Source organism: Ammospiza nelsoni, chromosome 17 (genome assembly GCF_027579445.1).
Source record: "Ammospiza nelsoni isolate bAmmNel1 chromosome 17, bAmmNel1.pri, whole genome shotgun sequence".
Classification (NCBI taxonomy): Eukaryota; Metazoa; Chordata; class Aves; order Passeriformes; family Passerellidae; genus Ammospiza; species Ammospiza nelsoni.
The window spans coordinates 10,467,150-10,484,773 of NC_080649.1; the positions used below are offsets into that span (position 1 = coordinate 10,467,150).

Consider the following 17,624-nt stretch of genomic DNA (forward strand, 5'->3'; position numbering starts at 1 on the left):
TGAACTCCATTAACACTCAGTTCAGTGAGGCCTGGCATTTATGGATATTGAGGTTGCTGACTTAGAATTTCAAGGTCTGTTTTATGGGATATTTGGAGCTCCCACTTGCTAATGAGTATTATGCACACACAGGGATGACTGAACTCTCCAGTGCCTGGTAATCACAAATTGCTGGCCTTTCAATTGCCTACTGTAATATATTGCCATAGGTGTCATTCAACTCACAAGCCAGACCACCCAAAAAGATTTGAAAAATAACATTTCTCCAAATGGACTTTGTTCTTTTAAATTAATTTATTTTCTGAACCGAATTATAACTAGCCTCAAAGTTCAATGTTTTGAATTCAAACTCCAGGCCAGTTTTTTAAGTGATAGATTTTAATAAGGAATGAATTGACACCACAGATAAAAAAGTTTCTTATGCCTGAGGATTTTGTAATAAAAATGTTATGGTTTCTGTGACTATCTGGTTTAAAGTGTAATGGGCAGGAAAAGCAATAAGAAGACTGGGCATTTTGCCAGTTTTATAGGGTCAGCTATGCTGAAGTGTTATTACAGTTAGATTATTACCAGTTTTTTGTCTGTCTTTCTTTGTGTACATACACACACACATATGTAAATATTTATGCACATGTATAAAAATATATACTGGAAATGGCAACTGCTTTATATGGAGAGACCAGAATTATCAGCTAATATGTCCATTCCCAGACAGCATCATTCCACAGATATGCTAATCCAATGATAAACAGTGCTTTGCTGTCTTAAAAATATGGATTCCTTTTGAGCATTAATTAACGTTGCTGTAATTGTCTGATATTATGGAAGGGATATTGCAATAGCAGGATCTGCAAGGCTCTGGGATGCTTTGTTCTTCTTTGCTTGCCAGGGCACTGTCATTTATCTTGACTCAAAACAAGCTTAGCTCATTTCTGTCGGGATGTTTTTGGAAAGGTTGCTGGATTATCAATAGTTACTTTAAATGTACATGCCAAAGGGAAAGGAACACAGAGGAAGCAGTAATAAAATAGAGGTTTAAATTCCTTCGTGAATTTTGTTATGAACAGTGAAAGGGCACAGCAGTCAAATCAAATTGATGCCTGACAATCATGGGAGATGTGAGCTTTCCTGTGGGAAGTGATGAGATCTGATTGGCAGGGCTTCAGCTAATGCACAGACCAGAAATATTGCTCTCTCTTTGGACTTGGGTTCTTTTCTCTTCCATGGCCTCTGTGAGTTTTATTCATAGACCTTGGGGAGGACTTGAAAGAGAGACAAGGGAAACAGTCCACTGAGGTTTAGCAGAACAAAAGAAATCCAAATGTTCTAAGAGATGGAAATGTAATAATGAACCCCAATTATCTATGTATGCAATATCTATGCTGCTACAATTAATAATTTATTGTCCCAATGTCCTGGATTAGAAGATTTTTAAAGATTCATTAGGATTGACTTTCTTCTTTGGGATGCTCTTAGGTATTTTGAAGATTGAACACTGTAATTTGGGAGAAGACACATTGCCTTTTGCAGATGTAGAGGTTCAATTCGTGCTTCAAGCACAAAATTAAATTTGGAATTAGCTAGAGACCGAATAATCCCTCTTACAAATTTGTGAAATGCCTTTGCTAAAGTGCATCAGAACTTGTCCTTTCTACTTCAGTTTTTCATTCACATTCTCTGAGAAGCAATTTCTCCATCACAGTGTTGTGTTCCATTTCCAATTGGAACTCACATCCAAATTATCTGTGGGCTGCAGCTTTCCTGGTGCCCTGGCACCCTATCCTGCAAAATGCTTTTTCACAGCAGGTCATTGATCTTCTAGTCTAGCTTGAAGGTAGCTGAAATGTCAATATAGCTTCTAGCCATTTTTTTCTGTTCTTTATTTCCAATGATGTATGAATTATAATAATACTGAAAATGTATTCCCTAATCACTGGCTAAGGATTAGGGATTGGAACCATGGAAATTCTTCCCCCATATTGAAGCCATATCTTAAATTGGAAAACACACCAAGAAAGCTAATACTGTCCTTTTAATACTGTCCTTTTAATACTGTCCTTTTTGGCCCTCTACATTGCCTGCTGTATTTTCTATAAACAATGAAGTTTATGACATTAAACATTATAAAATAATTACTCAGCTGACTATATCCCAAGAGAGTAAAAAGGCCTGTATGCCCATGCAGTGCTTCAGTAAGAACACCACTAAATGTCTGAAAATTAGTCAATCATGCAAAATAATAATAATAAAAAAAAATGTTGGCAGGAACAATTGCAGTTTCTTGCCCACCTCTGTCCATGCTGGCAGTAGCAAGCATTGCTAGGTGACAGTGTCCTTCATTTGAGGCCAAATCTCATCAGTGAAATATGGACTCAGAGTTAAGAGTGCACAAGAGAGGGAGGGAGTGGATTTGCTTCCTTAGCTGTAAGTGGAGTTGTTTAATGGCAGTGGGGATGGGGCACAGCCAGAACCAGCAATGCTCCATTTCAGGCATGGGATGAGGCTGTTGGTGTTTGTGGTGCTGCCCAGGAAGCTGGAATGGCAGCAGCACCAGGGAATAGATACCAGAGATAAATGCAGAGACCAGATGTGTCTCTGAAGGAGGGCTTCAGCCACAACACTGCAGTTTATTTACAAAGAAGAAATAATGTCATCACGGATCAGATGAGAAAGAACAAACTTCTCATGGCACACTAAAAGAATTACAAGAATTTGTGAAATTTGTCTTGTGATGTTAAAGGGAAGGGCCAAAGGGAGGGATCAGAGTGGATCAGGTGGGTACCAAGTGCAGGGCAGTGGAGAGGAGGGGGCATGAAAGGGTCTGTTTGGGTGTCCGGATGCTTCTCTGACGAGTTCTCCCTCTGATCAACACAGCCTGTCCCAGCTCTTCACTAACTCACTCCACTCTCTATAACAAGTCCTAATAGTTATAGCAAGCAGAAAATGTTCTGTCTAAACCGCCGATCCTGCTTTCTAGAGCATCCAGCTTCCCACGTAATTTATGAAATCTGAGGACATCTGAAACTAGGGTGCTGTGAGTTGAAATCTGCTATATTTGCAACTCCTGGCTCGATAAGTCCGCAGTGCTCCACGAATGAAGCATTAAACGGTGCTGTATTTTTAAACTTGCAAAGACTTTCGAATTCTGTGAGCAGTGATTTCTGCATTTTAACTGGTTTGACTCCTTGCTCTCCTTAGGGGAAATGGAAGAGTTAGAAACCCTGTGGCTGACTGGTATTTGTCACAACGAGAAGAACGAAGTCATGAGCAGCCAGCTGGACATCGACAACATGGCAGGAGTGTTCTACATGCTCGCAGCAGCCATGGCACTCAGCTTAATAACCTTTGTCTGGGAGCACTTATTTTACTGGAAACTCAGATTCTGCTTCACTGGAGTCTGCTCAGATAGGCCAGGATTGCTGTTCTCAATCAGCAGGGTCAGTACTGCTTTCATTTATCCCCTTTAGGCAACAGAAGGAATAAACGCTGCCTCCCTAAAATTTCATCCTTCCTTTTATTCCAACCTGAACATTTAAAATCCAGGTTAGAGAAGCAGCGTGGTGCTCTGGAGTAGTCAATGGGCTTAAGATGTATTTGCAGTCTTTGGGAAGTCTTAATCCATTGGATTTTTCAGGATATGAATTATTTTATACAAGGATAATCAGTAATTGAATACTGAAAACAAATACAGTAAAGGAAAATTTCAATGAAGAAATTGTAGATGCAGGAAATGTATTTATTTCCACATTAAAAATCCAAAAAAAAAAAAAACCTAATTTGATAAGAGACATTAGCTGTTGGCTTTGTGCATTTCTTAAGCAAGAGAATTTTAATTCATAAAAATACAGTGGAATATTTTTGTAAGCTTTTTTTGATAAAAAACTTGAATAAACTGTATGAGAAAAGGTCAAACACAGGTATCATTTATGTCTGGTTAGTCACTAAGGCAAATTTTAATGATAACTTTCCCAGACCCAAAGGGGATTTACTTATGCAAGAAACTGATACTTGTAAAAAAAATGGAAATGTGGCTTATTCTATTATTTTTGACAAATTGGTTGGGTTTTTTTTTAATATATTTTTAAAACAGATAGAACTTTCATTAGGTAATTGATTTTTCTTGATTTTTTATATAGCTGAGGAGAACTGAAAATGGCTAATTGCTTTAAAGTGTGCTGCAATTACCCTGTTGAGTAGATTGGAGCATTTTGGAACTGCATTAAAAATAGTCTGCACTACCCTGTTGGGGATTGTCTAGAAACCACATGCACCTTAACCTCCACATTTTATATTTGAACTTTATGTTTCTGGCTTTTTTTATATGAAATTCTCCTAAGAATTGCAGGGGAAAAGATGTATTTATGCCAAAGGTAAATGTCTGAGAATTGCTAATTCACAGGATTGGAAATGTCAATTGGGCTCACAGGAGTGACCAAAGAGGTTGAAGTGAGAAAATGGGCTTCAGCCTTTTGCTCACAATTAACTCAGATGCAGCTTTAAAAAGAGCTGGGTTTTTTTGAGATAGGGATTAGAAAAGCTAAAATATGATGGCTAGAAGCCTTTTTATTTCAGTACAAGCGAAGAATACCTTAATCTCCAATAAAATAGTCCCACTACAGGCTTGTTTAGAGGGGAAACTGAATCACTGGTTTAAAATAAGAGAGTATCTATTACTGAAGGTTAGTTTCATTTTGTGACAAGATTAGGGAAGCCTTTGGGGTACCTTCTAATCTTGTATTGTGGAATAAGCTGGGGATGTCAAGACAGACCACTAGATTGTGAAATACTGGCAGTTTTTTTCTTTTGTAGTTCTAATAGATATAGCAGAAAATATTCCTCCATTTCAATGCAAGGAAATGATAAAAAGTTGGAGATGTACTTTTAATCTTTCCAGTAATGAGATAAGAAATGTTTAATTTTTCTTTATTGCTAATTAAAACTAAAATAGAAGTTGTGAAAAGTTATACCTAGTGATTTAATTTGTCTTATATTACTCATATTACAGGGTATTTACAGTTGCATTCATGGAGTACACATTGAAGAGAAGAAGAAGTCTCCTGACTTTTCTTTGACCAATTCACAAACTAACATGTTAAAACTGCTACGAACAGCGAAAAACATGACCAATATCAACCCTTCAAGAATTGACTCCCCCAAAAGAACAGCTGATTTTATTCAGAGGGGTTCTTTGATTATGGACATGGTCATGGATAAGGGAAACTTGGTGTTTTCTGATAACAGATCCTTTCAGACAAAGGACAACTTTTTTGGTGACAACATAAGTGAACTGCAGACACTTCCTGGCAATCGACACAAGGACAACCTGAACAATTATGTTTTCCAAGGGCAGCATCCTCTCACACTGAATGAATCCAATCCAAATACAGTAGAGGTTGCAGTAACAACAGAAGCAAAAGTCAACTCCAGACCCAGGCAGCTTTGGATGAAATCTGTTGAATCTTTACGCCAAGATTCTGTACGTCAGGGCCAAGGATCCCAGAGAGAAAACGGGTCTGAGGAAAACAGGCAGCTTTCATTGAAAAGCCAAAGATACCTTCCTGAAGAGATTGTTCATTCAGATGTCTCAGAGACATCAAGCAGAGCTACTTGCCACATGGAAGCTGAAAACAACAACAAGCACCACAAAACCAAGGACAATTTTAAAAAAAGGACAGTAGCATCAAAATACCCAAAAGACACTAGTGATGTGGAACTGACATATCTGAAAACCAAACAGGGCTCTCCACGGGATAAAATCTACACAATTGACGCTGACAAGGAGCCAGGGTTCCGCTTGGACACACCTCAGTACATCGAAAACATTGTCCTTCCAGAACCTGTAGAGCTTCCTGATGTTTACCAAGATCACAACGACAACTACAGGAAAGCCGAGCACGCCAACAGGACTCCATCACATAATGAAGACAGTCTTCCAAATAATGACCAGTTTAAACTCTATGGAAAGCACTACACTCTCAAAGAAAAAAATACTTCCCTAGGTGACATGAACGATAGGTTCAGGCAGAATTCCACGCACTGCAGGAGCTGTCTCTCCAACATGCCCACCTACGCGGGGCACTACTCGACCAGATCTCCCTATAAATGCGATGCGTGCTTGCGGATGGGGAACCTCTATGACATTGAGGAAGATCAGATGCTGCAGGACACCACGAACTTATCACTTCCTGAAGAAATATATGAGCGTACTTGGTCACAAAGTAGTGCTCTGCAATATTCTAAAAAGAATAAACTGAGGATTAGCAGGCAACACTCTTTTGATAATATCGCTGATAAGTCCAGGGAAATTGATATTGGAAGACCTTCTCGTAGTATAAGCTTGAAAGAAAGAGAGAAATTTCTTCAAAGTAGTCCGTATGCAAGCATGTTTAGTGTTCCCTCAAGCAAACTGTTGGGCAACAAGGCCTCACTTTTAACCCATGCTCTGGAGGACAGTAAGAGGAGCAAGTCCCTGTACGCTGTTCACTCGGATGATAACCCCTTCCTGCACTCCTATCGTGATGACCAGCATTTATCTCTTAGGCGAAGTCCAGCTGATCTTTATAAACATTCATTGCCAACAAGAGGAAGAAATGATAATTATTTAAGGTCATCCATACAGTCTACAGCATCATACTCTTCCAGGGATGGTCGGATCCATAATGACATGTACATTTCAGAGCATGTTTTGCCTTATGTTGCAAATAGGAATAGCTTGTACTCAACTCCAAGGTTTTTAAATTCCTGTAGCAATACACGTGTGTATAAGAAAAGGCCTAGCATTGAATCAGATGTTTAAATTTTCCATGAACACTTTATCTATAGGGAAAGAATAGTTGCCACCATCTTAGAGGGAGAATTTTTCCTTTAACAGTATCCTGCTCTGGTAAATGATACATAAACCTCTCCCTTTCCCAATGTACTTTTGTACATGAATAGGTAAACTGGTATGCTCTGATCTATCCTTTTAAAATATGTCTTGTTAAAAAGGATAAAAAATAGCCATTTATGTGTGCTTTATATATAAATGGCAAGTTGTACTGAAATAGCCCCAATATATGTTGGCAACTATGCTGTTTTGTACCTAATTATTTTACTATTTCAGTTATTCTAATTTATGTTGCTAAGTATCATTCAATGTACTTTTGTCCTTAGAAATGTTTAATGATTTTCTAGTACTGGATAAGCAATATGGTATGCATGTAGTATGACACAGACAACAAGAAATAGGGATGCATTTGCACAGATTCAAAAGTAAACGAGAAAAGAAAGCTAAGACTTCCAAAAATATATTTTAGCTTCATAATCATTTTCAAAGCCAAATAATTTTAAAAAACCCCCAAACCCCAGGACCTTAATAAATAAAATACAATGTGTTAGCACAAAAATTAGGATGTTCCTTCTAGACTGACAGACAGTAGATGGGAAGGCAGTAACCCCAAACATGTGAACTGCTGTGTACCAAAAGGAAGCCCCATAGATATTGGTTAATGTTCATGTACAAATGCTTTTCTTATATTGCACATGCACTTACCATTACAAAGTAAGTTCATTGAAAAGTTTGCATTAATCTTGTCAGAAATTTCACAGCTGCCTAATCCAGAGTATATATTTTTAGATATCACTATATGGCACTTACTATGGAGCTGTGGACTTTATTAGTAACCTTGAGGCCTAATGTGTACGTAAGTTTGCATTTGCCCCTTACTGGTGATTACTCAGGGCTGTATAGTATTTCTTTTATTCTTTCACTTCCCAAACCAAATCCCAACCCACTGTAGTTCTTTGTTCATAGTGTATTAGTGACAACTAATTAATTGTATATTAATAGTACTAAAGCTGTTAATACAGTATCAAACACCGACAGCCATAAGTTCAGTGTGGTCAGTGAGGAGTGTGGTACCATTTATTTCCATACACAGAGAAGGATTAACACCTTTGAAAGGACTTCTTCCTTCCACAATATTGCGCATATTTGTTGAACATCAGACCATTTTTCTAACCTCTACAACCAAGTCTGTTGTATAAAGTGAATATATGCACATGTAACTAAGAAACAGTAACTTTATTATCACTTACTGATACACAAAGGTATTCACATAACAGGGATGCATTGTTATATGACTTTTCCTTCTATAGATGTCAGATTATTTCACAAATAAAATGTCTGCTACACACCCTTCCATACCCTCACTGGAATAAAAAACCCCACTAGATTTTAACCATAAGGGAGCATGAAAGGGAAGAGAGGAAGCCTTTCAGGAGAAAAGTGTACAGCTGCAAATTTAATTTCAACTAAAGAAGTAAATATAAGTATTAGTACATTTAACTACTGAAAGTGTTCCAGAGGTGGTGCTCTCCCATTTTCCTGCTTCTCTGAGAATTGCTTTAGGATTTTTGTGTAGACAAAATTTAGATTATTCAAGCATTATTCCCTCCATTTCACTGAAGAACGGTGAGCAGGGAAACCATTACCACTGTGAATTGGAAAATGTGAATATTATCCTAACTTTTCTCTAAACTGAAACTCTTTTCAGCAGAATCGTGCCTGTCAGCTGTAATTGAAGCATCTGCATGCCAGAGGTGCAGTATGCAAGGTGTTTAATTTAGAACAGCATACTGCAGAGCAGAGTGCAAATGGGAGATAATATAGATGGGAGATGTGTAGGGATAGTCAAAATAAAGTTTCTTGATTTTGTTTACAGAATTTTTTTTTATTAAACAGATTTAAACTGACTTTGGCTATCAAAGTTCAGAATGAGTTCTTGGTATTTGCAAATGAATTTGTACCTTCACCATGATGGTGAAGGATGATATTTTTAAAGGAATGAAATGTAATCAGATTTGGGCTTCCAAATCTCTTTCCAGCTTCCAAAAATCTCGTATACTTTATTATAAGTATGATCAGAAAGCATATCTATGGGTATCTCTATGCTGTTCAGGTTCTGTTTTGGGTATTCTTTATTCAACATTTGGTCATACTTATTGGCCCTGATTCACATGGGATGCTTTCTGATTCCTCACTGGGGGGTTTTTATAAACAGAAGTTCCTTACCTACCCTTAGAGAGACTTCTTAGGAAGAGTTGTGTGAGCTAACCTAAGGGGTTAGGATGTTTGTGGGATGAACACTTGTCATGAACCCAAACCTTTTCCCTAAGACACAATTATGCTTTGCTCTTATGTCTGCAGGACGGCAAATGCACTGAAGGCATAATGTTGTAATGACTATAATAAAAATATTTCAGCCAAATTTTAATATCCAGTCCAAATCATAGTATATTAACCAAAATCCAAAGTATTTTGAACTATCTAGTGTGTATCAGCAGATATGATATTTGCTGATGTCGTGCCAAATCCTGCCATGGAAGTTGCTGAGCATATTACCCAGTAAATCATAAAACTCAGTGGTGGCTCTTGTCTTTCACATTATCATTAAGCTCTCAAGTATTTGTTGGTTGCTCCAAGTCTTTTGTATCATCATCTCTATCTAACCAGACACACATTATATTCAATATTTATACGAGTACTGTATGGAAAGCTGTGGGAAAGAAAAATTCCCATTTACATTTTCTCTCTTGAGATTCACTTGTAAATATCCTCAACCCAGGTGGATTTATCTTTCTGTGAAATGTACAAGCAAATTAGCTACAACAAAATTTATTGCAGTGTTTGCTTTTTCTGATTTGAGCAGATTTCTGGTGACTGTAGAGATTTATTATTATTACCTGCAATATGCAATACAACCACCTGCCCTAAACCAAAATAACGAGACTGAGGGAAGACTTGATAATGTTGCATGCACAGCAGTTGTTCACATGGAAATGTAAGATGCTGCCTTAAAGAGGGAAAAACCCCACCAGATACTGAAAGTAGAGGGAGTCAGAGTCTGCATGCTTTCGTTGTTGTGATCTTGGCATAAATCTGAGTTGATGAAGGGGGAAGGAGAGTTGAGGCAGGGCTGAGGGCAGTACCGGTGTGCTTGCAGATGTGCTCGTGTAAAGAAGAAGCAGCTGAGAAGTTGAAGAAAAATCTTCAACAGAGCCACAAGCCACAGCTTGTGAGGCTCAGCCTAGAGCGCGTGGAATTCTGAGTTTTGCCTGAGCTTTGTTGATATATTTGCACTGACTTTCAATTAAACCGAGATCAAGACTTTCTGTATTTCCCTCTCTCTCACTCTAGCTGCTGCTATACTTGAAGAGGAGAAAAGAATCTTCCTGCATAAGTGGCCATCCTTTCTGTACCTTTCTGGATGGTGCTGGTGACTTGTTACATTTTCCTGATTACAGCTCTAGCAGTTTGTTGGTCATTCCTATCACCACGATTTCCTGTGACTCCAGCTGGAACTGAATCAGGCTGTAAATGATTTGGGCCATTCTTGGTAGCATGTCCTGTAGTGTTACACTGCTCCTGGACGACACCTTTTGTGGAGGCAGGATATTGAATTGCTGAGGAATGCAGTAGGTACATGGAGGTAAAAACAGATATGTAGACATACCTGCCTCTTGCTTTTTTTCCTCTTTTAAAGATATTGTAGAATTTCTTCATGTTTTTGTCTTTCCCTTTTCACCACAGTAAATTTTCCTTTTTTCTCTCAGATAGATTTTGTGTTCTGCTTGTGTTTCTTAGAACAGTGTAGCCACCCACTAATTTAAAAGCATGGAAATAAGATATTTTAATATATAAGATAAAATAAGGGAAAATTAAGAGATTTTGCATTTCTGGAAAATTTAATTTAATGTTTTTGCAGCTTTTGCTCAGAATTCATTACTCTGCTATCTAAGAAGCTTGGTTAGGAAAAAAAGAGTGCTGTAGACAAACAGAAATGAAATCACCGCCAGCTCACTGTGTTTTGGCAGCATCTCATAAATACATGTCTCTTTATGGTCTTTCAGGAACATTTAAGAGGTGAAATAAGGCTCACAAGAGAAATCAGGTGTGGTTGTTTGTTTTTTTTCCTGATGAAAGCAAATATTTTTATATAGTTTTAAAGGAAGCAAAGGCTAGAGCTGTGAGAGTAGCTTTGGGTTTCTGTGCTGGAAGGCTGAGCTCTGTTAGCAGTGGGGAGAGAGAGAAAGCAAGAGAAAGAAAGCTCCCTGTGGAAGGAAGTTCAGAGGACTGAAGGCTCTGGAGCATTTATGTGGGGGATGTGTCCAGAAATATATTACCTCTCGCTGTTGACTTTTTAGAAAGTATGGGCTCCTAACTCATGTAGCTCAGTTAGGTGGGCTTAGAAAAGCAATGCTCTATTTACCCCCAGCCTCAAAAATCTGCCAGTGAGTACCATGTTCAGCCCTGGAGGTGTTATAGGTTCCTGTGCTCATGAAAATAGGGTTTTTGTTGGGGTTTGCAATACCCCCTGCATAGTTGGGATGATAATTTGCTTTATACCATGTGACTGCCCAGCAAGGGTGAAAAGTATCAGAATCTAATCCTTGTGTAATAAATTGCTGCTTTCATATTTCTGCAGTGTACCATTTGCACCTTAGAGATGGGGAAGGTTTTGGTACTGTTCCCTCCCTTGCTGGGTTTATCAATGTAGAATGGAAATTGTGTCACAAATCTAAGGGTCTGAGAATCTACCTGGATTTAGGAAGAATTCAAGAGGGGAAATTTTTTTTTTTTTGTTATTTTACATTGCATTTAAGATATTTGATATATAAAACCTAGTGAAAACAGAACTTTTATGAAAAAAAAATCCTCTCCTACTTAATATAAAAGAGTAACTATTCTGTGGCTTGGCTAGATTGTGTCAAGTGTTAATCATCACATTCTGTGCTTCTTTCAAGATGAGTGTCATACATTCCCTTCTCCCCCAGCTCTGGTCCTATCTTAGCTCAAAAGTCCTTTTAAAGCAGATACCTTTCCTGAGTAGGACAGTCTGGTTTGCAACATAAAAACAGCTTTCCAGGGATAGACTTAAATTATTTTCTCAGCAATGATTTCTTTTTTTTTGCTAATATAAACTTCCTTTTTATTGAGAGCTGAGCCTTCCAAACTTAGCAGTACTGAAGGAACTTCTGAAAGAACATAAAGGCCTTTCAAAATGTGACTTATGATACAAGCCATTTCCCTGCCCAAACTCACCTGTACTGTCTTATTTAAATGTACTGGCAGCATGTCAGCATTTGAGGGAGCTCAGTTTAATCACAGCTTTGTGATGTGGGTATAAGCACAGACAGGATAGTGGTGTGATGGAAGAAAGGCTCGAGTCACCTGTGAAGCTGTGGTTAAATGGGAGTAGCCTCAGGACTGTGCTGTCTCTTCCATGTTTCTGGTCATGCAGAGTGTCTGTCTGTGTGCCCATCCTGTCCCTGGTGTGAAGCTCTGTCCAGTTCCTCGCTGTCCTTGTGGAGCTGCCCCTTGCTCTCCCCATTCCCGTGTCGCAGCGGTGTCTGTCAGAGGGGACGTGGCTGCTTGTGCTCTCAAGGGAGCTGCAATCCTGCCCTGCTTCTCCCTGCCCTGCTGGGGAGGGTTCCTGCACTCTCTGTAAATAAGCTCTTCATTTATTTCCCTCACTCAAGCTTTAACTTTTTTTTCCCCCTGCTTCTCTCGACCTGTGTACAGAGAATGCGCTCTGAAAATATGTGCTCTTCCAAAGTCCTGTGGCTTTGGAAGCCAGGAATACAGGTGTGCATCACCCTGCAATGCAGTGAAAATGCACTTGGTTCTCCTCGTGGGATCATCAGCTTTTTTGTTTCATACTGCAGAATGTATCTGCCATGGTTTAAACTGTTCTTTTTTAAAAAAAATATTTCTGCCATTCTAACAGCTGTAAGAATCCACTGCTGATTTTGTGATGATTTTGTCATATCTATAATTTAAAAACCAGAAATAATATAAGTAAAAATAAGTTACCTCACTATTTACCAGGTTTTTGTTGTTTTGCGCTTAAATGACAATTTTTACTCCTTTTGCTTAATTCTTTACCTGTATTGGAAACAAGGCTAAATTAGTAGAGAATATAGCCATGCTGTAACATTGTCATGCAATACCTTTATTAATAGATAACCACACTAAATATAGTATTACATATTTAAAAGAGATGGGTTCGACTCTCCAACTCTTAAAAAGTAGTGGTGATAAGCAGTTATACTACTAGATGTTTTGTCCTTTCCCTTTTGTATTAGTATTTGTTTTCACTAATATATTTCAAAAATTCTATTTCTGTGCACGTTAGAAAACTGTGAAAATAAATACCAATAAATATTGTGATACTTATTCAGTGCACTGTAAAGTTCCAAGTGAGATGGTACTTTGCTTCTGGGAATTGATGAAAGTTTCCTCACTTCTCAGAAATGGTACTAAGCTTTAATGTGGGAAAATGGTAATATTTACAGTGACATGAAATTTTAATGGAGAATGTCTTGTTTTGCACTTCTGGTACTATTAGAAGAAATGATATGTTTTTCTCAGCAAATGCATTATGAGATTACATTTTTAAATTTGTTTTGTGCATTGCAGTACATAAGAATAACCGCTTTGAAGAGATTTGTGTTACTTCATTACTACAGCATTTTTTTGTCTGATAATGTTTTCTCCTGAGCCCGTTGAATAATGGTATTTAATGGCAAAAACCTTTTCGGGAATGTATTTTGGCTTCTGTCTCACATTGCAAACCCTGAACTTGGACTCAGTGATGCAGTGGAAGGCCCTGGTGAGGCTGCTCTGCCTTTCTGCGCTCCTGGGGACGGGGACCTTCCTTGTTCCCAGCTGGGACCAGATTAGAGGAGTCCAGGACGCTTTTGGAGGATGTGCTGTGCAACAATGCAAGTGTAAATGATCTTCAAAAGTGAAAATAAAAATAAGTTGGAGGCTCACAGTTAGCCACACTATTTGGGGGGGGGGGGGGTGGTGGTTTGTGACAGAGGTCTGCAGTTTCTGGAGGAGATGACAATTTTTAACTAAAGTAATTTGAATTCTACTTAAGTTTCTGAAAGTAACTGAAAAAGCGGGAGTTTCCTTTTTCTTTTAAAGCCAAAGTCTTTACGTTTTCGTATGAGGTTTCACAGGAAAATGGGCCAAAGAATACAATTAAATATGCAAATGGTTAATCCTATGGAAAAGGGTATCCTGTTATCTTGATATGCACAAGTATATTAATGGTAATAGGAACAATGTGTGTAATTTTCCTGTATATTGCTATGTAGGTTGCACTATTTTGAATGACACAAGCCTGATATTTTAATTACCAAATACCATAAGATGCTGTTTATTAATAGTTGAAACTTGTTAACCTAAATATATATACAGTATACACAGGCGTGCGTGCATACACCTTCCAAGCAGTCATGCGTGAGTAATCTCCCAAAGCTGTGGGACACATCTCAGCAGTGCTTTATTTTAAGTGGTTTTCTCCTTCCCAAACCTCCCACATCTAGAAATCCTCTAGCAGCTTTTATTGTAGTGTTTGATGCTGGGTACAGAAGGGGCTAAAGGACTGGTTTGGGTCAGGACTGCTCTGTGCTAGGACACATGGAAACATTCAGAAAGTTGCTGTCCAAAAGAGCTGGAATTGATGCTTGCTGTAATAACCAAGCCATAGGAAAAGGATTGCTTTTCATGCTGGTTTAAAATTCTTGGCCAGAGAGGCTCTGTTGGCCGGGTGACTGATCTTAAACTCAGTCTGAACTTAGACTGACCTTAAACTCGCTGTTAGTTCATGTGATCCACATCTGGTCATCTATTACTTTAGGTAGCTGAGGAAGGATCCTCCAGAACGAAATCCCCAGGGAAGAGGAGCTGGAGTGTGCACCAGTGTGTTCTCCCATGCAGACTGGGCAGGCTCCAAAATGGGTTTTTCATGCCTGGCAGGATTTAGCAGTGGTGGGTAAGGCACAATCGCATCTCTCCATGCACAGGCTTTTGTGCTTGCTAGTACTGGTGATGTGGAGATTTCCACTGAGGAATAAGTGTGGAAATGGCTTCTTTTCTAAATTTATACTGCTTCAACTAAAACTTAAAAAAAATACCTTGGAATCATTTGTTAGAAGTAATTATTGAGCTGTTTTTGAAGGTTGTATTATTACCAAATTTTCCACCTTAACCAAGAAACAATAAATTCTGTAGGGTCAGACTTTATTTACTGCTCGTTGCAAGTATGTTTTGGAGCAGAACTTGGTTTCAAGAAAATTTTTGCTTAGTCTAGGTTTGGGTTACAAACGTGGAAAAAACACCTTTTGACTTAAATAGGGGTGTTTGAGGGAGTGATGGGAGGGCAGATCCTAAATGCAGTTCACGCTCAGATTTTAAAAATCTCCATGTTTTAAAACCTCATGTTGCAGAGGTTTGGAAATTGCATCATGTTAAATTGTGTACAGCTAGGAAGGAAACCAGTGCAATTCCAGTAAGAGCTGTTAGCACTTTATACTTGATATCAGGTAAAATATTTAGGAGTAGTCTTGCTCATTTCAGAACATCCATTTTGCACCAACGATGAACAGCCTGATCTCTCTGTCTTCTCACTCACACCCATGCACAGTGGATCTCGTGCCTTCCCTGCTAAAACCAGGAGGCACAAACAGAATTCATTAATGTGTTAGGCAAACTCCTAACTGATTCTTAACCCATCACTGCATTTTATACAAAATTTGCATCCATAGATGCTAGGGTCTCACAAGCACTTCACCTGTGAGTTAATAATGTTGATTTTAATTCATCAGATTCAAATTCACACTAAACCTTAAGGGTATTTTGTGCTTCCTTTCATCCTGTTTAAGGATATTTGTGGGCTTAGATGAAACACTAATATTTCTGTGCTGCTAAACAATACCCACCAGAAATATTTTAAAAATCTCCAATTACACTTTGAAGAACATTTTTTACCTGTTTACTTGAATAATGTCAATTTAATGTGTTGTCTTGATCAGTTTTTGTACATATACATGTGTATATATATAAGCTATATATAAATATGTATATGTATAAAGTTTTTTGGGGAGAATGAGGGGCAAGACAGAAATCCAGAGTTGTGACAAAGATTCTATAATAATTTATTAACAGTTTCAAGTAATATATTGTTGTTTTGAGTTTGATTAGAAGTTAATTGCAGTTGAACTATGAAAAATGAAATGCAACCGAGAAAAAGAATTCACAATATTAACTTAGGATTTTTTAAACAAAGAAAACTAGAATATTCTTTTTTTGATAGGAGAAAAGAACTCCAGGTGTAATAGTTTGTATCGATTACATGGAGCACTAACCTACAATACACTAGGAGAAATTTGCATGCCAAAAAAAATTCTACCAGAAATCTTGGAACCATTCGATTCCATACACAGTAAAATAAAAATCCTGTCACTTCTGTTATTTCCTAGTACAATTTGCTGTAGCAGTCTCAAAAGCGTCATACTTCAAACCAAAGTGTAAGTCACAAATTTCTGATTACTGGCAAAGAATAGTAGAGATTTGAAGAGCTCTTTACATCTGGGAAAACAACTCAGGATGTTAGAGTAGAAATAAAAGAATATTGGTGAAGTGGAATCAACTATAAAATAATTATGTTTTTAGAGAATCCAGAATTCCATTATAAAATTCACAATCTAATGGATTCTTCAAAAGAAAGGGTTTGGGGGAAAAGGGAAGTTTTAAAATCTAGTTTTGACATTCCAATTACTGCCTGTTCTTTTAGCTAGGTTTAGCAACGTGAAATGAATTAGAGCACACGCAGTTTCAGCTGCTGTGTGGCACTGACACGCGAGCACCCAGCTCCCCCTGCAGCCTCTGCCCCTTCCCAGAGACCTGGGGGAGGCTGGAGCTGCCCCAGAGCGCGTGGGGGAGCTGGGGTCTCACTCCTCTCTCCTGTGTTCACATCCTGTCTCACTGCAGTTCACCCTGACCATATTCTAACCCAGTGCATGACTGAGTGCTAATACTGTATAAATATTTTGAAACATATCTTTAAAGAAAAAAAAAAAAAAGTTTGCTTCAAACTTTTTATGATAGAGAAATATATAATTATTATGGTTGTCTGACAAATTGTATTGTGTTAATTTTTTTTTTTTTTTTGTTAAATATGTAGAAAAACATTAAGGGAATGGGGGACTTGAATGTCTGTGTGTACTGAAATGTATATAACTATTTGGAAGAACACATGTGCCAAGTATAACATGATGTAAAAATTGTAAATATATGAAAAATTCATTTTTCTAATAAAGATAATTTCTGCCAATTAATATGAAAAGGAACAATGTTATCATTCTTGTCTGTCTTCCTCGTTAAATGGGGCAAGATGAGGCATCACCTAGGAAGAAGGTTTACACTTGTTTTTTCTTTAGCCATTGATGTGATTTGAAGGGTGCTAACGGCCACATGTTTTGAGACATCCTTTGCTGTTAGAAATTATCTAAAGGTGAAGATGCCTGAAGCTAAAGCTGACAGTGTGTGCTTGATGATCCCAATTTAATTTAATTCACAAAGAGGATCGAGACAATTAACTTATGGAGAATCCCTTTGTTGCGAGAATTGTGCTTTGAGAGGTGCTCCCTGAGCAGAGGGAGCAGGAGGAGCTCAGTGAAGGACAGACCCTCCCCTGGGGCACCAATCCTCCCAAATCCCGAGAGGCATCGGATGCACGAGGCACGGTGGGCCTGCAGGAGGAGGAGATCTTGGCCACTGAAAGGCAGGAGCT

The 17,624-nt window shown here is 38.2% G+C and overlaps 1 protein-coding gene across 1 annotated transcript in view; it reads left to right on the top strand.

The window, feature by feature from the left end:
* GRIN2A (glutamate ionotropic receptor NMDA type subunit 2A) overlaps positions 1–17,177 on the top strand; it is a 189,892-nt gene extending 172,715 nt beyond the window's left edge. Inside the window, exons 12-14 of the mRNA XM_059484215.1 lie at positions 3,199–3,437; positions 5,006–6,666; positions 10,178–17,177. Of these exons, the coding sequence (XP_059340198.1) occupies positions 3,199–3,437; positions 5,006–6,666; positions 10,178–10,193 (1,916 nt within the window). The 3' untranslated portion in view covers positions 10,194–17,177. The remainder of the gene's footprint in view (positions 1–3,198; positions 3,438–5,005; positions 6,667–10,177) is intronic.
* The last annotated feature ends 447 nt before the right edge of the window (positions 17,178–17,624 follow it).